General features: G+C 41.0%; 1 protein-coding gene and 1 long non-coding RNA gene across 2 annotated transcripts in view; one reads left to right on the forward strand and one right to left on the reverse strand.

Annotated features, from left to right (window-relative positions):
• LOC142059752 (uncharacterized) overlaps positions 1-27408 on the forward strand; it is a 74189-nt gene that overhangs the window by 19767 nt on the left and 27014 nt on the right. The window contains exons 2-4 of the long non-coding RNA XR_012661508.1: positions 8432-8675; positions 9360-9545; positions 11297-11467. This is a non-coding gene — a long non-coding RNA (uncharacterized LOC142059752). The remainder of the gene's footprint in view (positions 1-8431; positions 8676-9359; positions 9546-11296; positions 11468-27408) is intronic.
• COL4A4 (collagen type IV alpha 4 chain) overlaps positions 7109-27408 on the reverse strand; it is a 77235-nt gene continuing 56935 nt past the window's right edge. Inside the window, exons 34-49 of the mRNA XM_075098774.1 lie at positions 27144-27322; positions 25935-25998; positions 24763-24837; positions 24192-24299; positions 23761-23868; positions 20902-20973; positions 19984-20112; positions 18072-18179; positions 16446-16601; positions 15688-15786; positions 15411-15419; positions 14409-14540; positions 12181-12297; positions 11260-11448; positions 9214-9500; positions 7109-8629 (exon numbers count right to left, since the gene is read on the reverse strand). Coding sequence (XP_074954875.1) covers positions 8366-8629; positions 9214-9500; positions 11260-11448; positions 12181-12297; positions 14409-14540; positions 15411-15419; positions 15688-15786; positions 16446-16601; positions 18072-18179; positions 19984-20112; positions 20902-20973; positions 23761-23868; positions 24192-24299; positions 24763-24837; positions 25935-25998; positions 27144-27322 — 2096 coding nt within the window. The 3' untranslated portion in view covers positions 7109-8365. The remainder of the gene's footprint in view (positions 8630-9213; positions 9501-11259; positions 11449-12180; positions 12298-14408; positions 14541-15410; positions 15420-15687; positions 15787-16445; positions 16602-18071; positions 18180-19983; positions 20113-20901; positions 20974-23760; positions 23869-24191; positions 24300-24762; positions 24838-25934; positions 25999-27143; positions 27323-27408) is intronic.

Here is a 27408-nt window from a genome sequence, read left to right on the forward strand (position 1 = left end):
CGCTCCCTGTTTCCCTCGGCAGTAGGGTGTAGAGAAGTCAGGGGTGAAGATGAGCCCCGGAAAAAAGAGCAGGGTAGGGGCAAGGTGTTTTTTCAATTTGTTCTTATTTTTTCCTTATCCTATTCTGATTTTGATTGCCAGTAAAATAAATTTCCCCAAGTTGAGTCTGTTTTTCAGATTTTGAGTTGCTTTTAAAGGCTTGCTACCTTCCTTCTCTCTGTCTCCCTGACTGAATTTTAATTTCTTGCTGGTGTTTCTTGGACCCTGTCACTTTTCAAATATTCTTCCTACATCTCCCTCTATGCAGGTCCATGTACCTATTTGTTAATTCTTGTGTACAATCCTCGTATCCTGTCACTTTTAAAATTTTTTCCTACATCTCCCTCTATCTAGCTCCCTCTTTCTATTTTTATGCCTTGCCTGTTTCTTTCCCCCATCGCTTTAGAATTTTTCTTCATCCCCTTCCTCTCCCTCCTGCTCCCTGTCTCGCTCATTCCTCCAGCTCTCTGTCCCTGTTTTTCCCTGCAGTATCTCTGCTCTCCTCTCTCCACACAGTTGGCCTGCTCCCCATCCCTCTTGTTTGCAGCATCCCATTTTCTGGCTCCCTGCCACACACCTGTGTCCCTCTGTCTTTTCTCCTGCTTCTCCTTCCCTTTTCTCCCTCCCTCCTGCTGCATTTGGGCACTGAGCCTTGCAGCCAGCAAAATACCAGGATTTCTTATGTGCATTAATGAATAAACTCTTCCTGCCTCTGTGCCCCTGGCTGTGTGCGCAGAGCTGGAGGCTGCAGACAGGTGCAGGGGAGGGGGCGATGTGCTGTGGGGCTTTGGCAGTGGCCCCTGTTCCTGATGGGCTCCAGCTGGGGCTGGAGCTGGGGCAGCCCCAGGTATGGCCAGTGCGGCTGCGGATGGGGCCAGCCCTGCTGTGGCTGGAGAGGGGCTGCCCGGGCACGCCTGCTGGAGGAAGCCGATGCAGTGGAGCTGGCTGAGGAGGGAATCCGGGGGGTCCCACAAGCAGCTGCCCCAGCAAGGAATGGCCAGTACCCGTGGTGAGGAGGGATCACTCCAAGCCGTCCCTGTCAGAGCGCACCTCCAGCACGCGGTGCTGGGAGCGGGGTGCCTCCATCGGCTGCGTGGGACGCCGCTGGGAAGCCTCGTGGCGGAGCGTCGACGGACCTGCTGCTGAGGCGGTGAAGGCCGATGGGTAGGTGCCAGCCCACCTACCTGTCAGCTCTTGGCTTTAGTAGTGCCTTTGCTTTTAAAATTTTCTTTCTACATCTGTGTTTTGGGTCACTGTCCCTATTTATTATTTTTTCCCTTTTTTTCCTAGCGGGTCTCACTTTTCAAATGTTCTGTCTACTTTCTTCCCTTCAATGTCTTTATTTTTAATTATTGTTCTATGTCTACTTTTATCAGAATGTCCCTGTTTTTTGTTTCCTGTCTGTCCTGTACCCTCTTGCTTTTAATTTGTCTTTCCTCATCATCTTCTATCCAGTTTGCCACCTTTACTTTTTAATTGGTTCTAGTCTCTCCTGTACCCACTTAAAAAACTTACTATATCTCCATCTATTTAGTTTTTTTCAGCATTTTAAAACTTTTTCCCTGTCTTCTACATGGTCACTTTTTAAATTTCTTTTCTGTCTACTTTATTCCAGGTGTCTAACCCTACTTTTTACATTATTTCCTGTCTTTCCTGTGTCATGTTGCTTTTAAATTTTTTTCTATACTTTTATCCAGTTCACGGTCTTTAGTTTTTATTTCATTCTAGTCTATGCTGTACCCTGTTGCTTTAAAAACTTTGTTTCTATATCTTTATTTAGTTTGCTGTTCCTGTTATTAACTTTTCCCCCCTCTATTTCCTTCATCTTGTTGCTTTTCAAATTTTTTCCCCCTATGTCTTTTATCTAGTTCCTGTCCCTATTTTTTTAGTTCTTTTTTGTCTGTTGGGTACTCTCTCAGTTTTTAATTTTTTTTTCCTATGTCTACTTTTGCCTAGCTTTCTGTCCCCATTTTTAATTTTTTGTCTTCTCTGCCTTGTACTCTCTTGCTTTTAAAATTTTCTTTCCATGTCTACTTTTATCAAGCTGTCTATCCCTGGTTTTCAGTTCTTGTTTGCCACATACCCTGCTGCTTTTTAAATTTTCTTTGGTCTTTTAGTTTAGTTTTTCTTCTCTTAGTTCATCCCGAGGCTTCAGAGGGTCTCCTCTGGAGTGTAATTTGTACCCCTCCTGGTTTGTCAGTACATCTTCTCAGGTCATCCCTCTTCCTCAGAGCGAACTTTTTGTCCTCTCCTCCATCTCGCTTGCCTCCAACAGTGTCTCCCTCCTGACATCTGTACGCTACTCAAATCCCCTCCTGAGCACCTTTGTGGCCTCGAGCCTTCTTCCATCTCTCCAGCCACCTCAGCACCCCTCTATTTCTGTCACAATGCTTCCTACAAGTGTCCTTGTGTTCTGTGGCCATCCTTTAGTTCGCAGCAGGCTTTGTATCTTTCTTATTCAGAGACAACTCTTCCTCAGGCTTTCATTTTGCCAAAGAGCACTCTTACCTTCCCTCTGCCATGTCAGATGCCTCCGTTCAGTCCCCTGAGGACATCTGTACTCTGTAGATCCTGTCCCAAGCACCTCGTTGTGTCAGCAATTCTTTGTTTGTCTCTATGTCCGCGTTCCCCCTGCCCCTGGGAGCCCTCTCGTTCCTGCCATGATGCCCCTGGAGGCTGTCCTCATGCCCCGCAGCACCCTTCGAGCTCTGCAGCCCTCTTTGTGTCTCTTATTCCTTAGGCATTCTCTGTGCCCCAGAGCTCTCTTATTTATTCACTTTGATCTAGGACGTCTCCATTCTGTCGCTCATCCCCTGAGGACATCTGTACATTGTTGGGACACCTTGAGTTTTGTGTTGTGTCCCAGAGCCACCTTCTGTCTCTTTCACTCTCGGCACCCTTCTTCTGCCATCATCATGCCTCCTGAGGCCATCCTTCTGCCCCACAGCCCTCTTGGCTCTGTAGCACGCTTTGCATCCTTCTTACTCACTGAGAACCTTTCCTGATGCCATCTTTCATCTCCAGAACACTTATGTTATCCTCTATGCTAGGTAGGGCACCTCTGTTCAGTTCCTGGTCCCCTGAGGACATCTTTAATCTGTTCAAATCCCGTCTGGACTTCTTAATCATGTTCTTGAGCCTTATTTAGTCTGTCCCTCTCAGAACCCCTCTGCTAGTGTCACAGTGCCTCCTGAGGTGACGGATGTTCTCCAGAGCACACTTCTAGCTCTGTCAGCCTCCTTTGGACTTTTTTTGTTGCAATCACAACTCTTTAAGATCTCCATTCCCAAATAAGAGCATTCTTTTTCTTCTCTATGCCATCTAGAAAGTCCCCTGAGACATTCCTTGTGCTGCACAGCATTTTGGTAGCACTTCCCTTTCACTGTTATGCCTCTGAGCCTTTCATGACCCCTCTGCTCCCAGTCACCATGCCTCCCAAGACCTTTGTGTCCCACAGCCCTGCGCTGTAGTGGACTTTGCTCCTCTCTCATTCCCCCAGAAACCTGTCCTTGGGTTTGATTTTGACTCAGAGTGCTCTTATCCTGTCTGCCATCTAGGGTCTCTCCATTTGGTCCCTGGCCTCCTGAGGACATCTGTACTCTGTTCAAATCCCCTCCAGACTTCCTCCTTTTGTGCCTGAGCCTTCTTTGGTCTCTCTGGCCTATTCAGGACCCCTCTAATGGTGTCATGATGCCTACTGATGCCTTTAAGGTTGCCTGTAGCTTAGTAGCAGACCTCACACCCCTCTTGTTCCTTCTCTCAGAAGACTTTTTGAGTCCGTAACGGTGACCCAGAGCAGTTATTTGCTCTTCTGTTCCCTCTAGCTGTGCTTCTATTCATTCCCTGGCCCTCTGATGACATGTTTACTTGGTTCAGATCCCCTCTGGATTTAATCGTGTCCCAATCCTTTTTCTGGCTCCCTCGGGACATGTTTTTCCTCCCAGTCACAATGCCTCCCAAAACCTTCCTTATGCTCCACATCCATCTAGTAGCACTTTAGGTGGGACCATCTTTGAGCCATAGGGCACTCATTTGTTCCTCTACACTAGCTAGGATTCCTGTGTTCAGTCCCCAGCCACCTAAGACTATCTGTACTCTGCTTAGATGATCACCTGAGATCCTCCTTGTTGTCCCCCAGCCTTCTTTTGTCTGTCAGCTCCCCTCAATACCCCACTCATCATAGTCACAATCCCTCCTGAGACCTTCCTCATTCTCTGTAGCACCTTGTAGCACTTCATCTCCCTTGTTCTATCAGAGCCTCCTGTCTTCCTTTGCTATGCAGCACTCCTTTATCCTTCTCTCTGCCACCACAGGTGTCTCCATTTGGTTCCTCTCTCGCTTAGTCATCTCTAGTTTGCCTAGATGCCCCCCTGAAGACTCCAAGGCCCTCACTGTGTCTCTAAGCTTTCTTTTCTTTACCCTTCCCCCTCATAATTCCTCTACTCTCTGTAACAATGTCATCTGAGTATTTTCTTGTACTCCACAGCACTCTTGTAGCACTTAAGGTCCCTTTCAGTTTTTTTTTCCCTCTCTATTTCAGAGCACTCTTATCTTATTTTCTGCCATTTCAGATGCCTTCATTCAGCCTGGTTCCCTGGCAACATCTGTACTTTGAAATCCCCTTCAGTATTCCTCATTGTTGTCACTGAGGCTTCTCTGGTCTCTCAGGCCTCCTTGGGACTCCTCCACTCCCTTTGCTGAGCTCTCGCAAGACATCCCCTGTGCCCTAGTGCCCTGTTTTAGCTCAGCTGGGCACTTTGCACTCTTCCCCTCAGAACCTTTCCTGAGTCCGCATCCGTTATCTTAGTCAGTCTTTCTGTCCACTTGTGTTTGGTGCACCTCCATTCAGTCCCTGGTGCCCTGAAGACATCTGTACTCGGTTCAATTCCCATTTGAGCCCATTATATCCCCAAGGTGTTTTTTGGTCTCTCTGGCCCCTTCAGGACCTCTCCAATACTTGTGATGATGCCTCTTGTTCTGTCAGAACCTTTTCCAAAGCCCTCTTTGTGCTCTACAGCGGTCTGTTTTTCCTGTCTTATAGTATGTTTCTATTTGGTATCTGGTACCTCAGTGATGGTCTACATTGGCTCAGATCTGACCATACCTCCTCTGACATTTGTGGGGCTGAGGTTTTGAGCTTAATCGGTCTCTACCTACATTTGAATCACCTTAGCAGTAACTGTAATTTTTTTGTGTCGGTGAGTGGTTTGACTTAGTCTTGCAGACATAAGTGGAAATGTCAGCAGGCAGAAGCAAGCAGAGGAAATGCTGGCAGCTGGCACAAGCAGGCCAGCCAGGGAAATGCTGGCAGCAGGCTGAAGAAGGCAGCTGAAGAAGGTGTTCCATCTGCTGCTGGGTTAGGCTGGGATAGAGTTAATTTTCTTCACAGTAGCTGGTATGGGGTTTTGTTTTGGATTTGTGCTGGAAACAGTGTTGATAACATAGGGATGCTTTAGTTCCTGCTGAGCAGGGCTTACACAGAGTCAAGGCCTTTCCTGCCTCTCGCCCCACCCCACCAGCGAGGGGCTGGGGGTGCACAAGAAGCTGGGAGGGGACACAGCCGGGACAGCTGACCCCAACTGGCCCAAGGTATGGCCCACACCATATGTTGTCATGCTCAGCACATAGAGCTGGGGGAAGAAGAAGGAAGAGGGGGACATTCAGGGTAATGGCATTTGTCTTCCCAAGTAACTGTTATGTGTGATGGAGCCCTGCTTTCCTGGAGATGGCCGAACGCCTGCCTGCCGATGGGAGGCAGTGAATTAATTCCTTGTTTTGCTTTGCTTCCATGCATGGCTTCTGCTTTACCTATTAAACTGTCTTTATCTCAACCCAGAAGTTTCCTCACTTTTACTCTTCTGATTCTCTCCCCCACCCCAGCAGGGGCACGGGAGTGAGTGAGCGGCTGTGCGGGGCTTAGTTGCCAGCTGGGGTTAAATCACAGCACCCCGGCCTGCTGGTGTTGTGGAGGTAGACAAAGTCAAATTAGGCAGGTGCTGTAACCCAAAATAATATTTATTCTAATCAAAATCGCTTTAGTACACTGATTAACATTAGTAAACCACAGGTTCAGGATGCCACTGAGAATTAATTCTGCACAGATGACTTAAGAATTCCTAAGCTTTACAACGATGACTCAAGATGCGCAATCACTCACATAATAAGGTGGCGGCTCTCAACTTTGGGGAGTTGCCTTGGGTGGTGTCCTGACCAAAAGGGAGAGTTCCTGACTGCAGACTCACTGCTCCAAGGAGGTCCGACTCAGTTTGCCCCACAGCGGGACCCTGTTTGTACCCAAGCTGAATCTTGTGGTCATATATGGCCATGTCCGTTCCTAGAGCCCTCGGACCGTATCTACTGGCAACTGCGTACAGCACAACAGCCACAGTGGGCAGTAAGGGCATGAGAAGTAAGGGTGCAAAAAGAATCAGCGGCCGCTTTGTTTCCACAGTCAGAAAGCCCCAGTTGTTATCAGGGCAGGTGCATCTGCCACAGTGTGGGATGCTGTCTGAAGCAGGGGGGGATTAAATTCTTTCATAGAGTCCAACAGCAAGGATTAGTCCCTCCTCAAAGGACTGTGTGGCATGCCAGATCTGAGCATGCAGCTGGCATTGCTGAAGAGTGAACCGAGAGGTGTGCCCTGTCCCAGTGGGCCACTAGGACCAAAAGGGCAATGTTCTCTGAGACAGGTGGGGATTGAGATGTGCCCCAGGAAGGCTCTTGACCCTTTCTCAGGTGAAAGAGCAGGAGAGTTAGTTGAGCATCATGTAAGCAGAGCAGATCAGAGAGGTTTGGCTGGTTTTGTCAGAACAAAGTTGCACAGTCTGATGTACTTACACTTGAATGCACTTAATCCTCTATTTTCTTTTCTTCTGGCTGACACTGGAATGTCTGTTTTTCCTGCTCTTGGAATTTGTGTATCCAACTTTTAAATTGGCTGATCAGGCTGTTGCACTCGTGATGGCTTCAGAGGGGGTGCTCTTTAAATTAGGACTCTTTGACATGGATCTTGGTTTCCTTGAAAATCCTTTTGCTGGGGCACCTCTCTTAGTGAGCACAAACTGAAAAGTGCTGGAAAAAACATTTTATTCCATTCTAGTAAAATGTAGCTTATTTAAGTGGTAAAAGGAGCATTTGTGGCACTTCTGCACGTGAGGAATTCTCCATTTGCAATCTGTGTTTTCAGTAGTTTCACCATGATTCAAATATGCATTTAATAGTTCTGGTTTTATAGCTGAATGAAGGAGGTATAAATGTGTTTAAACTTTTTCAAAAGGTGATTACTACTTTATCTTATAAATGTTTTAACAATCAATGCTTTAAAAAAAATGAAAAGCATCTCTAGAGCTATGATTCCATAAAGATTTTAAAGGTGAGGGTTCTTTTTTTTTGGTGGTGTATTTACAAAAAAAAGAAGCACAATATGAACAAAATATATTAGTTTCAAGTTTACACAATTGTCCTAACACTTACATTCATCACTCAGGTAAGTTCACCCATTTTATCACCATGCTGTTTCTTTTCAATTAATACTAGAAACTGCTTGGTTTCTTCAGCTGCTTGAGTTGGCGCTTAATAATGTAACTGCTTTTAGAAATTAATTGTGAATATAAATATAGCTTTTTAAAGGTTCATTATCTCAGCTAATTTCATTTTCTTACGTAATCTGCTGTTAAATGGATTTGCAGCTTTTTTGTTGCTTATGAAAGCCCAACTAACAGTTCTTTTGTGGTTTGGTTCAGTACTGCAATAGTAAAAGACTTTGATCTTCATTGGTTTTATTATGAAGGGTTTTTTTAACAATTACATTTTCCCCTTCCCTCAGAAACAGCACATGCAAGTTTCTTTAGCTTGGGAAATTCAGCTATAGGGCTTTAAGACACTTGTATGTTTGCAAATCTATATCTATAAGGATAAATATTTATAATATGCCATATAAATGCACATACCCTTCCTGTTGCAAATGCCATTTCTAACAGGAAATCCACTGTCCTAAACCACAAGTATGGTTTCCTTGGTATTCCCAATTTGATACAACCCTCTAAGCTCACTGTTGTTACCTGTATATTATGGCAATGGACTCTAATGTGACAGTTTCATTTTCTGAATTAAGTCGTTTACACTAGATTTTACCACCTGTAGCTGTGCGTACAGAGGTGGATGAGGCTCAACAGATCTTTCATGTTTCAGTCTTAGATCCATTCAGAGAAAAAGAACAGTGCTGCACACTTTCAAATATATTCAAATATTAAATACTGTTTAAACCTTTAGCATGTTGTTCATCATTATGGAAGTCTCACTCTAGCTGTTATTTTTGTTTCGCTTGTTAGCCATGCTTCAGGCACACCTGGCATCTACTGATTTTTTTCCTCTGCTCTCGTCCTTCTTTAAGAGTTCCTGACAGAGGGGCTGATGCAAACTGCAATTCGGGCATCACAGTTGTTAGCCAGAAACTGTATTCATTAGCAAAAAACTGACATGTTCCCCGCTGACCCTGGCATTCAATGAATGGTGCTGATCTGAAGTCTTCTAGGCAACTTCCAGGTGACATAAGGGATTGTCCGCCACCCTGATCACCAGATCCAGTGTGCTGGAAAGAACAATGAAAGAACTTGATAACTGTGCATGAAAAATAGGTAAAGTATGCTAATCTGTCTTCTTCTGACTTTATTTGCTTTTAACTGTACTATTTTTGGTGACCGTAAATTGGAGGAAGCCTCCTTTGCAGGTGAAAATCTTAATTTGCTCTGTAATGAGTTGATCTCAAAAGTCTAGAGCCAGCTCAGTTATTTTTCTGGTTTCTAAACAATGCTGTGATCTAAACTGCTGCAAATGTAACTAGAGGGTGGCATTAAAAAGACCTGGACCTCTAATGCTGAAAAGTGTGTCTTTGTACATGAAAATCCCATTGTTTAATAAAGACAAGCAAGCAAAATCTCTGTAATTTTACGAAACATGTAATTTAAGGCTGTGACTTTAGTGTATATGGAGCCACAGCTAGGTTCTGCAATTTGGAACTAACCCTTGCTTCATTTCTTTTTGTGAATTATCCTTTTTAATATTTGCTAGACATTGGATAGTTTACTTTTCAGAGCTAAAAATCTTTGAACCTTGAGAACACAAAAGATGTATAAAAGAAACTTACATGATATGATCATGTGCCAAGACTCTTACCATCAAAAAAGAATATCCTATCCAAAGACTCCTCCAGTTCACTGGGCAGGGAGGAATTGACTGATCTTGGCTGTGAACTGCTACTGCTTGGGCTGGGGCCTCACATACAGCACATCTGCTTATATATGGCTGTATTTCTTCTTCAGAGAGTGGCGTCATTGGCAAAGGAGCAGCACTTGACAACCAGTAAGACTTATCATTTCGACTGGCATAGTAACAAACTTGGTTGATATTACAGTAAGCAAAGGGCATGGTATTAAATACAGGAAGACAAGATCCTGCCAGACCTGAAAATAATAACAAATGCTGAAAGTTATTCTGCTTCTTTCTAGGTAAGTTGAAAATAGTATTCTGGCTAATGTTGCCTCAAAACTGTGTATCTTAACAGGAGTTATGTAATTCATAGATCTTAAACCTCCCAGGCTCCTTACCAAAATGGCTAGCTATACTGAAAACAGGAAATTTTTTTACCAGTATCTTCCTTTGACCAATAACATCTGTGTCACAATCCAGTATTTAAATTTGATGTAGTTTGTCACCATAGGAAACAGTTACAATAACAAATTTCTTAGCTGTGCCAATGCTGAAAAATAAATTAGGCAAGAGGTAGTGGCTGGTTTAAAAGATTAGCTATTTACAGACTCATTAGGAGCAGCGAGAAACCAAATGCCAATGCTGATAAATAGAAAATTTTTGTGAAGTATGATAAGCATTGCTATCAGTGCATTAAGCTGAAATCTCAGAGACTGTCTATTGCCTTCCAGAACGGTTTCACAGACACTCAAAGTGAAAGAAAAGGATTGAGGGACTTTGCAGAGCCAATCCTGCAAAAGTCTCATCAGGCAGACACCAGTGGGAATTAAGAAGTGACTAATGCATGCTTCAGCTTAGTTCAGAGGTGAAGTTCTTCCAGAACTGAATTTAGAACAGTTTCATGATGCCCTATTTAGTTAACAATAATAATCAACTGCATGTATGTTCTGCCTTGAACTTTGCGTGTGATGTATTATTTCTGTAATGCCCCCAAACCCTAATGCCTTCTTTAAAGATATATGACGTTTCTATACAGAAGCCAGTTTTGTTTATCGCTAATATTGCATTCCAGTACTAATAAAGGACCCAGAGTATTTGAGTAAGAAAAATGCCAGCAAAAAGAACACAGGAAACAAGGACTTATTTTGTTCGAATCTTATTTTCACTGCTAAGGCATTGTTACCAACCAGCTCTCCTGGAGAATGCCAAACACACACTAGTGAAACATTTCAGAACAACACTGCTGTACTAAAAATATCTCTTTTTATTGCTCTTTTAAACACTACTTTTTTTGTCCAGCTTATTAGGTCCTTGATCTTTTCTCCTAGGAGACTTCTCTGCCTCTTGCATAACAGGCCAACAAGAATTTAGGAAATTTCTTCTGTGCAGATTGCCGCCAATCAGTTTCTCAGGCTGCAAGTCAGGCGGCTTATTTAGAGAGCTAATTTTAGTCTGAATTGTAGTAGACACAGAAGAAATAACCCAAGACACCAAAAGGAGTTGTCTTTGAGAGAAATTTCTCTCTTTTCCAATAAATATTAGCTTCTGACTCTTAAAAGCACAAAATTCTGCTGTACGCATGATGCTTAATTTTATTTGTAAAGCTTATTTTTACTATCCAGCTGTAACCACCTAATTTAACCAACTCTTTTCCCCAAGCTGTCTCTACAGTAAAAAGGAGCAGATCCTCCAGGGAGTTATTTAAGAGTGGCCAAATGAGATTCCTCAAAGACAGCCCAAAATGACTAGCCAGGATGAGTGAAACAAACCACTCATCTCTCCAACTCCTCTCAAAATTACTTAGAGGTAAAAATATTTTTTCATTCCACTGCATAGCAGCAGAAATCCATTTTAAATGGGTCACCTAATAAGGCAGCATAACCAAGATCATTAGTTTTGACTCTAGAAAATAATTGATTATTCTACAGTGTGTTCCATTTGACTTGTCTTTCATTGCATAGATCATACCATATTAGACTTCAGTGGAGAGCAATTATGTACTGCAATACATACCAAGATCTTGATTATGAGCTTTCTCTTGTCCTTCCAGGTACAGCAGACTATAGCCAGTCCATAATTTTGGCATCCCCTGTGGACAGGGTGGTTCTCTGTCTGACTGACTGTGAAGGACAAGCAAGAATCCACTTGCAGATCTAACACGGGGGCCTGGTGGTCCTGGGATACCAGTCTGGCCAGGTGGACCTTAGACATAGGAGAAAGGGTAAAAGAAATTTACTTGTAAGAACACATAGCTAATGTGAACTTTTATCTTTTACTATATTTAAGTGTTCGGTAAGGGGTTCCTGACTGAATATAATACAACTTCACAGGTTGTCAAGGGCAATAAAGACACCAGTAGTCTCATGTTATCCTTCTTATGGGAGAGAAATGAACTAGATTGCTTGACAGTTGGATTTTCTATTGTGCCTCTGTCCTGTGCTGTATGGATTAAGAAATGAACTGAGGTGGACAATGACTTCCCAGACTTACTCACTAGGATGACTTGTCTGGACTGAATTTGAATTCCTGCAGTAACAGTCAATGCCCTTTCCCCACATACATATTAAACAATTAATTTATTAAACAGCAGTCACAGTTAAAAGACAATTTTAATTACTCACAGACAGTTGCACTATTAGCCCTGACTCAGAAATGCATACCTATTGATATATGGTGTTTAAGCATGTGTGGTTAATTGCCTTTCTGGTTAGTAATGGATTCTGAGATAAATTTTCTTCCATGGGGCTTTTTATGTGTTATGAAATAATTCATAAATGTCACTATCAGTGCTTGAACTGAGAGGGGGAAAGAAGTGCCATGGTATCTCAGGCTAGAGGTAGATGTAGCCATGTGTGAATTGGGGGAGTAGAGAGAAAACTTAGTTTATACATCATCTCACACGTCTCTCCCTGCAAAGTCATGTGCCATTCTTACCTCGTGGCCCAGCGTATCCTTGCTCTCCTGTATTCCCTTGGTCACCTGGTGGTCCAGGTGCCCCAGGTAAGCCATCTTGACCTGGCAGGCCGCATGACCCTTCTTCACCTTTTCTTCCTAGATAAATATAAAGTATGCACTTTCCCTTCATATGGCTGCACTTAAACGTTATATGTTGTCCTAACATACACAGCATGCAAAGGGCCAGTCAGCAGAACTGACACCACCAAGAAATGATGCTTCAGGACAAGGAGGTGCAGAACTCGCGAATTCTCTTTACAACTTAGTCACCTTGTGACCATAGTAGTAGCTCAGAGGCATGACTTTAGTAACAGTAACTGCTGATAAGGTTTTATGTCCTCTCTGCAGAACTTGTGTGATTTACGGTTGAAATCAAAGCACTAGCAAACATTATCATGACAAGCTTCTTGCAGACTTGCCATCAGTATCTGTACTGTATAATGAGTTATAACTCGTCCTTTGGCAGGCCTTCATCTTTTAGGATCCAATTCAGCAAATTCTTTAAACATGTACTGAACTTCCTGTGAAGTAATTCATGTATTAGAGTACTTACAGAACAGGGAGGGACTGCAGGATTGGACTACATCCAGTGGGGAAGGGTAAAGATGTTTTTAGGCTCCTGATGGCCTCACCTTTTTTTATTTCTCATATGTACATGTGTTTTTATAGATTAGTATATAATGGGGTGTGGCCATGGCAGTGGAAGATACGTCTCTCATGCAGGACACAGATAGTGCCAATCATGTTCACTGGCTACTTTAAACATAGTCTGAATTTAACAAAGTTACACTTGTCGGGTATTATTGCACTCAGCCTTTTTTTTCCTCTTTTATTAAAAACCAATCTTCAGATGAGTATGTTTATCTAGCACCACAGTTGTTTCTCATTAACAGTGTGTTTCATTCCTTGCAAATTTTGATATTTAACCTGCAGACTGGGTAATTCAAGGTTGTCTCACAACACTCAAAATTTCTCCACGTTACTTTTTACTAGATTAATTAAGAAAATCTAAACCAGTTGAAACAATTTAGCAGCTTTTCAGTATTGGTTGCATATTTTGCCAAAGCTCAAGTACACTGAAGTTTTAGTAATACGCATTGCTTTTGCCAGAAAAACCTCCAGTTTGCCTTCCAAGCCAGGAGAAAATTGGAATTCTGCTACATTAATAAAAGGAAAATCATTACTAAGTGTTTCTTTCATAAAAACAGTGTGAGTGTGTATCAATTGTATCATCTGGTTTTACAGAAACTGTTTTAGTAACATATATAATGCAAACACAGATATTTAACCCCAGAAACACCTTTTAGTTGGCAAATCAATTAAGATATGTTCACTGAAAATTGCCTGCGTTCACTTTCATGAGGAAATGACTACTGCAGGGAATCTCCTGTGAGAAAATAACATATTTTTGTCTCTGGAGACATTGGAAGTCCAGCGCAGTCAGCATAACAAACTTCAGTTTCACAAGTAGGAAATATCTAAAAGCACGAGGGATTCCATGATATAAACTGAAGACACAACATTTAGACACAACCTAAACTGCAGACAGTACACAGACATGTTACTGCTATATTTCTATGAAGACGGCCACTCTGTTGGAATCATCAGTACCAGCATCATCCTTGTTTTCTTTATCAGAAGAATGTCTCAGTCTTTCATTGCTTCTTTTTAAGGTCTCTGTGGTCAGTTTTCTTTTGCAGTAACTTTTTCATGTTCTAACAGATAAAAAGTGCTATCGTAGCTGCCCCTCTGACTTCAGCATCCTTTTAGGACTTTGATTAGCACAGCTTTGTGATTCATTATTGCTAAATTTTAAAGCATGTGTATCTTTAACATCCTCCAGATATAACCTGTCTAAACCACAGGAGTGGTTTGAGGCATTGCCTTTTCATTTGTTAGTAAAAACGAAAAATACTGTTTGAAGAACTCTCTTCTCAGCAGTTCCTGGTGCTTTTGCCTTCCCTGGCCTAGGAAAAGGGGATGTAGTGTAGGCATAGAGTGTAGGCTCAGGCAGCCTGGCTCAGCTACATTGATCCACCATCCTCAGCATTAACCAGCCCACTACATGTTTCTGGAGACTGTTAGTAAGCATTTAAGGGGAAGAGATACAGTAAAACACAGAGAAGTAACACTAACCCTCTGACCCTTTTCAGTTCGTTGTCTAAATGGCTAAACCAGACATCCAAGCTTTCAAAACACAAGCTTACCTTGGGGTCCAGGGTGACCTACTGGCCCTGGTAACCCTACAGAGCCATCATCTCCTCTTTGCCCTGCTTCCCCAGGAGGCCCTGGGATTGTAGGGCATGAATCATCTGTTTTTCCTGGTTCACCTGGGTCACCTGGAATGTATAATAGGGAAGTAAATTAGACAGAAGGTTGGTTAATGGCTCCCACGTGAAAAATCAACATAACTGTTAGCTGGTTTTGGTATTCAAGTGTATACTTTAAGTACTTTAAAATCTTGAACTATTGAGTCTCACTGCTTTTATTTTTACTATTAGTCCTTTAGCACAGCATTTAACAGCATGGCAAGCATGTGTTAGCAAATGTATGCGAGCTGATATGTTTCAAATACTTGGTGTATAGTTTCTGTCTTAATGTGCCCCAAACTGACTTGGGTTAAAGCCTGAAGTCTACCCAACTTCAGTGCAAACACCTTAGCACATGTGAAGGTTTACAGAAATTTGCCTGTTCTGTGGATTGAAAACCATCAATAAGCATGCCACAGAAGCTAACCCACAGTATCCATTTAAAATAATTATAATAATAAAATATAAAGAACGGCCAAATTTTGTGCATTGAAAGTTACGGGGAGCTATTGGTTATTTGCATTTTGGAACAAAATCAGAACTGGATCAATTTAGTCAGATTAAGAGTTCTGTGTTTCTAGTAACCCAGTGTTAGGATTCAAGCTTTTGCTAAGCATCTTGTGTGACAACCAGAAACCAAAATAATAATTTGAAACAAGTCTGTTCTACAAGTCTAATTGACATCATAGCATGAGACTTCTCAACGTAGCATTATCATGATATTGGTCTCCTTGGAAGTGCTAAGCTGTTCATATGAAAAATGTATCAGAACTATGTTGTTATAGCAGTACCTACTATACCTAGCAGCTAAGCCAAGAATACCTTCTAGTAAGACTGGAATGTATCTATACAGAAGGAAGCTCACATGAGAAGAACAATAATCAATAGTCATAAACTTACCTATGAAACCTGAAGGATTTGAAAAATGGAGAGCAGATTGCAGCCATTGTGGTGCAGGTGGAAACAAGTTTCAGGCATGTAAATTAGAGTAAAGAATGGAATGAGCACTGAAATCACTTACATGAGAAACAAATACATAGATCAGGAATTTTTACACAACTTTCTTTTTTTCTGAGATTGTTTAAATTGTCTGTATGCAAGTAAACATTAGTGACATTATATATTAATAGAAAGATTACAGTTATAATTGAGCAAAGAGAAACAGGTTCGTAAGTACCCGTGGGACCTTTGAGACCAGGCTTTCCTTGGAAACCTTGGTCTCCTTGTTGTCCTAGAGCACCAGGTGGACCCTGTGGGCCATGGATTCCCATAGGACCTGAAAAAAAACCCAGTTTTGCAGTTACATGTGGTTGCATTCTGAGAAGGTGAACACATAAATAAGATTAAGTCTGGCTGCTTGAGTTAAAAAAAAATGCTTGGGACAACTCAACTCTGTTGCCCCCAGAAATAAATGCACATTTTCCTCTTCTCTCCCTGGTCTTGAGCCCAATTAAAATTTATGACTTTTCTTCTTGTAGAGATTGGAAGGGATTGGTGTATACAGGACTTCTCTACAGTGTATGGAAGAAGCAGATTATCTAGATCCCTGTTTTGAAAGCCCAAAGCTATTGATATGGAGCAGATGTGAGACTCTATGTTAGTTCAAACACATCTGCATCTTCCATAGTTTCTCAAGACCCTTGCAGAGAGGTCAAGGTTTGCTTTATCTGTCAGACTCAAAAGCTTTACTGCCTCATTCTCAGGTTGGTAGGGGAGTCTTCCAACAAGTTGTTGGAAGCAGTACATATGAATCTGGCTCTACTCTGACCTACCCCAGCCCTGTCTTATCTGTAGGTAACAGGGCAGAGCTATGAAACGTCCAGCCTACCCCTTCTATCTGGCTCAGTCTCCAATGGCAATCCCCTGTGCACAAGGCTCAGTTGCATAGGGCTGGGCATAAGTGCACACGCTAGTTAAAAACATCTTGGATCATACCCTTTGGGCCTCCTCTTCCTTGGTTTCCTAGAAGACCTCTGGCTCCTTGTTGCCCTCGCTGCCCAGGATTACCTGGTGCCCCTCGAACACCGATATCACCTGGATCTCCTCGCACAAAGATAGTCTCTCCAGGTGGACCAGGAGTCCCAGGCTGACCTATTGTAAAAAAACTATTCTTAATATGTGTGTGAAGCATAAATGTCTAAAAATAGCCATGTTCCATTGGGTTTTTTGCTTTTGGGTTTTTTCCCCTGGGATGTAGGACAGCCCTTTTGTGTTTTTGGAGATATTGGCATTAGCCTTTGTCCAATGCATTGTAAGGAAGACAGTAATAAGAATAGCTTACAAAACTATGTAGATTCTGTGCAAGCAAAAGGAGGCAAATTAATGTTACATGCATTGAGATACTGTGTCGTGGTTTAACCGCAGCCAGCAACTAAGCACCACACAGCTGCTCGCTCACTGCCCCCACCCCAGTGGGATGGGGGTTAGAATCGGAAGGGCAAGAGTAAGAAAATTTGTGAGTTAAGAACAGTTAATAATTAAAATAATAATAACAACAATAATATTGTAATGAAAAGGAAAACAGCGACAGAGGGAGAAGTGAAACCCAGGGAAAAAAAAACAAAACAAGTGATGCAACCACTCAGCACCTGCCAACCGATGCCACCAGTGACCGAGCTGTGATCGCTCCCCTCCCCGGCCAGGTCCCCCCAGTTAATATACTGAGCATGACATCATATGATATGGAATATCCCTTTGGCCAGTTTGAATCAGCTGTCTTGGCTGTGCCCCCTCCCCTCCTGGCTTCTTGTGCACCCGGTAGGACATGGGAAGCTGGAACAGTCCTTGACTGGTGTAAACACCACTTAGCAACAACTAAAACATCAGTGTGTTATCAACATTATTCTCATACTAAATCCAAAACACAGTGCTGTACCAGCTACTAGAAAGAAATTTAACTCTATCCCAGCCAAAAACAGGACACTGGTTCTCTATATGTATTATAGTGTTGCTTACCCTTCCAATCTCCATCCCCTATTTCCCAATAGGAAGTAAGTCTTGGTAGTGGGTAAGGAAGGATTCAGATAATACTTATGTAAGGGGTCAGAACAGCTTGAAAGAGCTCCATTTGATGACCAGAAGCTATAGGAATTGACTGGACCCCTTGGCAACCCCTCCTTGCAACAGAAGTGAGGTCCAGATAAATGCTTACAAGAGAGTTGTCAGCATTAGCTTTCCCAGGGCTGGATTTAGATTGGAAAGTTTTTTGTGGGTTTATCAACAATGGCAGGTTTCCGGACAATGTGTTTTATCCTTCTTGCTAGGAAGATAGGCCAGTAATCTTACTTCTGTTTGCTTCTGTGGAAATTGAAATATGTTGTAGCTGCAGGACTTGTACAGAACTACCATATGGGCCAGAAAACTGAATCTGGAGATCTGTATTTTATCCTTGCTCTGGTGAGCTGTTCAGTGTTCACTTCCCCATGTATTCACTGAGGTATTGATTGGTTTCTTTGTTCCCTATGCACTTTTATAAGTTGTCCCATAGACAGTAACCCAGTGACTCCTAGTAGCCTCAGAGGATTTTTACATGATCAAATTTGGTATTTTTGGTTCTAATACCTCTGATGCCATCTAAACCAGGTGGTCCTTGGTCACCTGGAGGACCAGGAGAAGCACTATCAGGAGTTCTTCCCATAGGTCCAGTGGGTCCAACAGGTCCTCTTCTACCTAAAGGATCACATTTTACGAAAAAAAAGAAAGGAAAAAAAATATTATGTTTTCTAGATTACAGAAATAAACTACATATCTGAGAAAGTTTAATCATGGAGGTAGTGTATGCTCTCACTTGTATACTGAACATACCAGTGATTAGGCTAATGAAAACCTTTTGTAGAAGTGAAAATATTTGTTATTCTTTAAAAATTTTTAATTCTTTCCATATAATCTATGTAAACTATTGGCACACATTGGCATATTGCCATAAATAGCCGCTTTCTCCTGAATTCTAACAATGCAAGAAATCTTAAGAGTGTAAGACGAGTGGGGATTATGAAGTCATTCTGCCTGGGACAGGATAAGGATTCACAGATTGTTCCTAGCAAAAGTGAGCTCAGCTGGTTCCTAAAAACCTCAGTGAACAAGATGAAATTACTAGCCTTAAATGTATTTTTTTCCTAATTTGTAATCTGGATTTTTTGCAAAATAAGACATCAGTGACATTACATGTGACAGTTAGGAAGAGTACAGGTTACCACCCTCTGCCTAACACTTGTGAATATTCGCAGCTTATTAGCACGTGTTGCACTCTGTTCCTTTTGCTTTCTACAAAAAAACCAATTTCAGTCTTGTTTCGACCCCATCCTTCCGTTTACTCGCTAGTGAGTTCTCCCTAATTTGTCAAAGCTGCACACAGTATACCATGAGAGGCCTTGCTCATCCTGTGTCAAGCAGTGTTAATACATCTTAGAATGAAACTTTTTCTTTTTGCTCAACAGCACCATTCTGTTGACTCCCCCAGTTCATGAACTGAATTGAAATTGAAAAAAATGACTGTCTTCATCTTAGAGTAATTTACCTCACCAGAATTCACCTCGCTATTTTTTTTTCTGTGTTACGTGAAACTGTGGCAAAGTATGGTAGAGTGAAGCTAATGTGACTTCTAATCACAGACTTGCTGAGGCTTGAATGGGCCTCTGGAGACGTTCTAGTCCAACCCTCTCCTCAGAGCAGCATCAGCTAAAACAGGTTGCCTAGGACTCTGTCCAGGTGGGTTTTGAGTTATCTCCAAGCACGGACACTTCATAACTCCTCTGGGCAACCTGTTCCCATATTCAGTTACCCTCACAGGAAAAACAACACTTACATTTAAGTAGAATTTCCTGTATGTCAGTTTGTGCCCATTGCCTCTTGTCCTGTCACTGGATACCACTAGGAAGAATCTGTCTCCATGTCCCTTCCATCAGGTACTTACACACATTGATAAAATCCTCCCTGAGCCTTCTCTTCTGGAGGCTAAGCAATTCCCGCTCCCTCAGCCTCTCATTACAGATGTTCCAATCTTTTAACCTTCTTAGTGGCCCTTCCTCAAACGCTTGTTTTTTTCCTATTTCTATGCAATTCCTGTATCACCAAGGCTCTTAAATAATCATAGCAATCTTGTGATACAGTTCCACCTCGCATTTACATCAGAATAGTTAATACATTTACTATATTTCTGTGACTACCAGATATCCTGCACTCTTTTTCTTCAGGAACTTCTTCTCAAGAGGCAACTCTACCTAGCAGTTCCCTTAGTCTGTCCAAGTCTCTCATTTTCTTATTCTCATTCTTTCACCTCCCCTAACATAATAAACAAGAAATACTGGGGTCTCTGTATCTACCCAGGAAACATCAGCATGTTATTGCAACAGAAATGTTTTTACAGAGGGAATCTTCTGAGTATGTATTAATGTTCATACTAACCAGGGGAAGAGCTTTTATGAGCTTCGTTTCAACTCTATAGGGCACCACCAAGGAGAAAACCCTTTCTTACCTGGGAATCCTGGGAATCCCCTTTCTCCAGGGGGGCCTGGAATAGAAACACCAGGCCATCCAGGTTCACCTCTGTCCCCTTTTGGTCCAAGTTCTCCTGAGTATCCTGGGGGCCCTGATTCACTATGACCTTTACAGGAAAACAATTACGTGCGTAAAGCTTACAGTGAGTACAAATACAGATGCGCAGAATAGAAATACCAGCTGCAGATGTTCCTCCTTGCAAGGGTTGTCAAGTGCTGTTTTTCTGGTTCTCTCTTGGAAGCTGGACAGAGTTTTGTTGAATCTGGCCCTAATTAATCTCTTTCAAGAAAGTAATCTCTTTGCTTTAATATTCTCCTTCAGGGGTTATTTTATATGGTTATTATTGAATGTAACTTGAAAAGTAAACTGATTGCATGGTCCTAAATTTAATTTTCTGTCAGCATAAATTTGTAATCTTTAGATATATGGTGAGCACTGTTTTTTAATATTGCTTCAAAAGCACCTTTTGAAAGTTGCAAATAGATAAGCGTGAGTGAAATCCAGGTTCCTCTTAAGTTTGTGGCACATATCCCATGGACTTTAATGGGGCTGGGATTTCACAAGTCTCCTTTTAATTTGTTACTTTTATCTTTTACATATGAAAAACCTGGAGACTTGGCTCTGCTTTGAAACATCTGCACTGAACATCTTCGTTTTATAAACAGCCCTGAAAGGTCCCAACAAAACTATATGAGTAACGGAAGTTTTAAAGTTTTCCCCACAAATAACTGCAGATGTGTCATTAGGCATACTTTAGATTCTGTTTGAAAGTTTAGTCTGAGCCTTAATGATATCTTCTGGCAAGGCAAATATCAAAATAACATGCATCATTCCTTGCACATACAGTGATTTAAAAGAAGATTTTCTGTTCCACATCACTATTTCCTGTCTTTACCTGGAGCTCCTGCAGAACCTTTTTGACCTTTTAGTCCGTCCAAGCCATCCAGTCCTGGCAGTCCGGGAAGACCTGAGAGATATTACAGGCATGACTGGGTGTCACAATAATCCTTTAAAGTCACAATTAAAAGTGAGCCCATTTTTTTTTTCTGACAACACATTCTGGCTCAGGACAGGGTATTTGCTATGCTTGGTTCTGTTGGCACCTGAAGACAATATCACATTGCACCTGAGGGCAGTCTTTTTGGAAAGGAAAATGTGAAAATCTGAAAATAGCAATTATAACACAGTTTCACATCAAAGCAATCAGAAAACATACCTTCTAATCCTTTAGGTATTTCTATACTGCAGCTAGCAGCAGGAAGCTCAGTATGGGCTAATTTACTCTATAGCGAACCTTCTGTCTGTGGCTAGACTACTACTGCTACATGTGATTAACTAGTCCAAAGTTAGCTGTGTTATCACTACATGACCAGGTGACTGGGATGCAGACACCACCTAAAATAACTTTAGAGCTGGAACTTCTTTACGGCTTCTGTTCCAAATGTAAGTGCAATTTACTCTAGCTGCGCTAGAAAGGAGCTAAATTCTCACCTGGCTTTTTTTTTCCCTGGTCCTGCAGATTTCACATGCAAAACTATACTTTTTGTATCCCGCTATTACAAAAATTCTTTAAACTGAACAGCACAAGGTCTTTGAAGACAACAAATCTGTAATTGACATCTATGCTAACATGTTATATTATAGAGCAGCTTTGTCCCTAGTGATGTTCACAAGATGACCAGATCACAGGCTGAGTGTTCACAGTGGTCAGATACTTCTGCTTTATAATCTGTGCTTTTTTGAAAATTGCTAAAGCACAATAAGTAAAAACATAGATGGCATTTTTTAATCCATTTTTAAAGTTGAACTAATCTGAGATTGTGTTTGTTGTTTGTAGCGAAGGGTAAAAATATCTCCATGTCATTAGCACTTTATAGTTTCCTAAGTTGTGTAGATGAAGTATCAAATGTGAAGACCTACACTTTTACTAAATGCCACTGGCAGCCTGCCACATGGTGATAGGAACAGATTTGGCAAAACTGGTGGGTCATTTGGTTACAGGTTTCAAAGGGGTTTCAGACAAAGGAATAGACTTGGGATACTTCTTGCTCCAGAGAATAACACTGTTTCTGTATTTTACATACAATTCAGCTTCTACTCGCACAAGTAATTCTGCTGATGTTCCTGACGGTACTTGCTTCATCAGGGATTACTCAGACACGTGAAGCTTGCCAGACTAAGACCTTAACTAGTAAAACTATCTCTGTAATAAAGAAAATGTGATTATGCTTTGGTAGATGACATTTGACTAATTATTTTTTTAATTGAAAAGTTCTTCAGGCAGAAGACATCCCATGTAAATGAGAACCAGTTAGACTAGGCCGCGTACTTAACTATGACAGCCAATGAAATGAACCATTTCACTTCTAATGCTAGCAACAATATTTATTGAAAATATCGTTAAGATCTATATTCTCCAGTTGAATTGGAATACAAATTCCATTCAGTTTTCATTACTGGGTGTAATTTCAAAGGTGTTAATCTTTTCAACTACGCTGGCAATATACAGAATCCTAAGGCTTAGCAGGCAACTTGGTTTCTAATGAATTGCTGTTTGGAAGTGAACTCTGCAGCACATATATTAATTTTTTATGTTTCCTGTGCAGGACTTGGGATAACTTCTGCACAATACAGAAAAGAAGTGTCTTACTAGAAGGAAAGAGTCCATCTGCTACTAAGAAGTTTTCAGCAGAAGAATGCCCTTTGTATTTTTGACCCCTTTCAATTTAGACATGCCTGTCACTGCAAATATTGTTTACAACAATGAAATGTTCTCTTGCAGATTATGCACCAGCAAGGAAACTGTCACGACAGTTTAAATCAGCACCACTTATTTACTGCAAGAAATCATAAATGCTTTCCATTTTTAATTTAAATTTTCAATAGTTTGTAAGAAACCTTCTCAATTTTTCCTTAGGCTGAATCTGAAAAAGTGAATCCGTTGTCCTCTCTAACCATTTATCATAGCCCCAGGTGTTACTTTACTGTTATTTCTGTATATGGGTCACTAATACTATTCTCTCTGTCCAGGAACTGGTTATGAAGCACACTATAACAGGGAGAGGATACAAAGTACATAGTTGATTCCCTTTCTTCATGAAATATTAATGTAACTTATAATTTCATTATATCATTCTGAGTATAGTAAAAGTTAATAATGTTCTCCAACAAAAACAACTGTAGATACGAACTGCTATTCAATCTAAACATAACAGTCACTGTGAGAAGTGTAAATTAGGATTTGGAGGAATTTCTATGTTAAATCCACCAAAAATCAGTTTTTGGAGAAAACAAAACTAACCACAAAACCAACAACAAACCAACCCAAGTTATCTCATCACAATCTGTTAAAACAAATTTTTAAGAAAACCAACCATAGCAGTCTGCTGGTTTTGTAGAGTAACAGTGGCACTCCATGGTGAAAAGGAAGAACACAGCGTAATTGAAGTGAAACACCTGAATTACTGCAAACTCCTTTTTCTTTCCTTAACTTTTGCCATCAGTTACATCAGCTGAGCCAGAATCTGTTTCTACCTTCTTTCTTACTCATTTTAGATTGCAGCCCAATTTTCTGAGGTAGCATTTATGTTACTTTTCAAAGGTGATGGGAACTGGCTTAATTCTTCTAGTAGTTTAAGAGAATACAGGATCAAAATCATGTTCACAGCTAGGCCTTTTCCATTGTCACCACTAAAGGGGTATTTATGTCTGGTGCTGCTACATTACCAGTAGAACTGCACTGTATACTCTTTACCTTTTCTGCCTTGGGATCCAGCTAATCCTGGCAACCCTGGAGGTCCCAAAATTCCACGTTTCCCTTTTTCTCCAGGTTCTCCTGGCAAGCCCTCAGGACCTGTAGCTCCTGAGAGTGGAGAAAAACACCTGTAAATATGTAAATCTATTAAACTGCTGATTTTTTTTCACGCTATGCAGCACACTGTGTTAATTAGAGGTACCTGAAAGTGTATGGGAGTGTATGGGAACAGTTGACGGATCTTGCTTTCTGAGACACTGAGCAGACTATTGCTGCTGTTTATAGGTACTGAAACAGCTTTCAATACATTCCGTCATACAATCTCTGATTTCTCTAGTCTCCTCTACAGGGGTGCCTCCTCAGCTGCATTTTCCTGTTCTATATCTCTCTTGAGCTGTTACATGGCACTATTTTTTAAACTTTGGCATTACCTGGAAATCCAGGTATTCCTGGGTATCCAGGGTCACCCTTCTCTCCTGGTCTTCCAGGTTGCCCTTGGATACCTGGTGAACCCTTCTCTCCTGGGAATCCACAGAGTCCTTCAAGAAAAATAAAAATCTAGCATTTATTTGTTTAAAGTTGCCCATGCTTCATCTCATGATAAGTTTAAAAATATGAAAGTTCAGTAAGAGGTTTCCTGACTAGAAAAGGAATTTTATTAAAATATTTCAGACCCTTGCATCTATTTATTAACAATGAATTATACTGGTCTCTCTAGTGATATCTGAAAGAGCAGAAATAGCTAGCAATATATAGTCAAGCCAGGTTTTATTCTGATAAGTATTGGTATGTTCATCGGTGCTGTACTAGGGAACAGTAGACTCTGCCTCCTATGTTCACGCTAGCCATATTGCACATTGTGATGCCTCTCCAGTCCCTGGGTTTATAACAATAGAAAATACCGCTCCATATGCACAGGAAGCAGAGCTCTGTCTCCACTAACAAAACTTAGAGAAAGTTAAGTTCTTGAGTCCAATTTCTTCTTCAGTCAGAGAGAGGTACCTGGTAATCCTGGATCTCCGGGAGGCCCTTTTCGACCATGTGTACCAAGCAGAGGAGTTCGGTCACCTCTCTTGCCTGTTGAGGTACAATGACTTTCACTTCATACAAGTATCCTTTTCATCCACAAAACCAAAGCGGACAATTTTGTGAGATCAGATAATTTACTCATAGATATTAACAGCTACAAAAGGGACTGAGAGAACACAGAATGAAAAATGCTTTGGCACATGCAAATCATCTGCCAGCTCAGCTTGTCTTGAAGTACTAAATGAGTTTGTGTTTAGTACGAGTCCTGCCAGTATCCATGTAAATTTCCCATAATGAAAAAACCAAAACTTATGGGAACTCTCCCAGTACTGTTAGCATGTAAAGTTCTCTTTATAGTTACTTTTTTTGGGGGGGAATATGTTCCCTGGCTGAGAAGGTCTTGAATTTTTGAAGAAATGGAAAATACAACTTAGTGCTTTTTTACAGGCAATGATTTAATTTTGTTATTTATTAGTAATGAAATCCTGCTCCAAGGGAATTTGGAATATGATCGATGACACCATTTTGTATTTCTTTTAAACACTTTTAAAAATCTAAATATTATAGATAAAATTTTCAGATTAATCTCTACCTATGCAAAAAACAATATGCAAAACTTGATCTTTTCAACTGAATAATTTTGCATGCATGGGTATGAACTTCGCCTGATTTGTTACGCTATACTTTCAGAAGTTCCAAGAATTCAAAAATGATAGCCTGGAGAACACTGGAAAATAAGTGATATAAAAGAAATTATAAATCATTTTGGAGTATCTTGAAAATCCTACATATCTGATAATACCATACCATAATACCATAAATGACTGCATTTGCTGCTATTTGATTTGACAAGTTCTACAGATCTGTAAGAGTGGATTTTTATAGGTGTTTGATGGAATTTTTAAACTATGAAATTTGACACAAACATCTTCTCAGTTAGGAAGACCTACTTTAAAAGGAACAAACTGTTAAAGAATGTACTGAAATACAAATTTTGCCTTCAGATAAGTCAGACTTGTTTTTAATGACATTCATGTTTTAATTATTTTCATTTCTGTCCTGTTTGCCCTTTTCTAGTGAGTACCTACCATCTATCAGAGCATATACATTGCTCTTTTCAAAAGCATGTCTATATAAACTCATACCTTTAGATCCTTTTGGGCCATTCAGTCCTGGATTTCCAGGGATTCCTGGTAAGCCAGCGTCACCCTGATTTTGTTTAAAAAAAAAAAAAAGTTTAGCATATGATATGCATAGCAGAAATGATCTATAAAAGTATTTGGTTCTCTTACATTGGTAAACAGACCAGCAATCAATATGAATAGCAAAACTGTATCTTAAGCTCAACAGAAAAGCACGCTGTCTTTGTTACATGTCTAACACTGGGCACTAACACTTCCTTGAAACTGTAAATTAGACCTGGTAATCATTCTGAATTTGTGCTTTTATAGTTTATACTAACTCTTGGCTTAAACAGCTTAAATCCCCCATAGACAGCTTGAGTAGATTGATTCAAGAGGTACCATAGAAATGCACCAAATATTGTTGTGTATTACCCAAATTTTACTATAAACATTAACCAGAAATATGTTGTAACAGCAAAAATGTGAAGGTTTCTCTATTTTTCCTTTTGAATAATGACCTATAATCAGCAAAACAAATTATCTCTTCAAAGAAGTATAATAAACGCCAAGCCAAGCAAAGATATGTCCCTTTACCAAAAAAACAACCGTGCTTTATGCTTCGTGCAGTCCCACTGCCTGACTACCCAGCATACAAGCCAGTGAAGAATTTTACCTTATATCCATATGTGATATATGTGCAGTTTTGTATATTTGTTCTTGAGCAACATTGCTTGCCTGGGTTCTGCTCAGTGCAAGCTGTTGGTATGGGCACAGAAGACTTGGTTTGTCTTATCTATTGGCTTGGCTGCTCCATGTAGCAAGGTAGGAATTTCATACTTGTCCTGCTGCTATGTTATGATCTGTGCAGTAAGTGATTTGTCAATCTGTTCTTAGGGATAAAGTTGAAGACTTGATTGTGCATCCATTTCTTGCCCCCCTAATTAGTGCAATGTAGCCTGGACTTCCACCAAGTGGCAATAGAACAAAATCACAACATGCAGCTAGGAGAGAGGGAAGAGGCCCTTTGTTGACTCTGACTACAGTTCCTGCTAAACTGTAATCAAACAATTGAAGTGTTGTGTTCAGAAGTTTACCTTTCCTATTATACTGGCAGTCTCTTCTCAGGAGGAACATCTAATGCGTAAGTACAACAGAAGTACCCTTCATCGTATTTCTTAGAGGCAGGAGATAACTGAAAAGTCAAGAGTATTTCACTACCACTTTGTTTACCTGGTCACCTGGTTGTCCTTGAAAACCCATAATTCCTTTAAAGCCCTTTGGTCCTGGGCAACCCTGTGATCCTGGAAACCCCGTCAGCCCAGTGTCGCCATGGTCACCTGGCAGTCCTGGGACACCATTCTTCCCTGGAAATCCTGGGATGCCTCTGAAACCAGTATTGCCTTTTTCACCTGCAGTTAATTGCAGAAGAAGATAATGACCAATATAGTCAAACCATTATTTCACACTTATTTTGAATATGGCTGTGCCTTCACAC

This window comes from Phalacrocorax aristotelis, chromosome 7 (assembly GCF_949628215.1).
Source record: "Phalacrocorax aristotelis chromosome 7, bGulAri2.1, whole genome shotgun sequence".
In the NCBI taxonomy this organism is placed as follows: domain Eukaryota; kingdom Metazoa; phylum Chordata; class Aves; order Suliformes; family Phalacrocoracidae; genus Phalacrocorax; species Phalacrocorax aristotelis.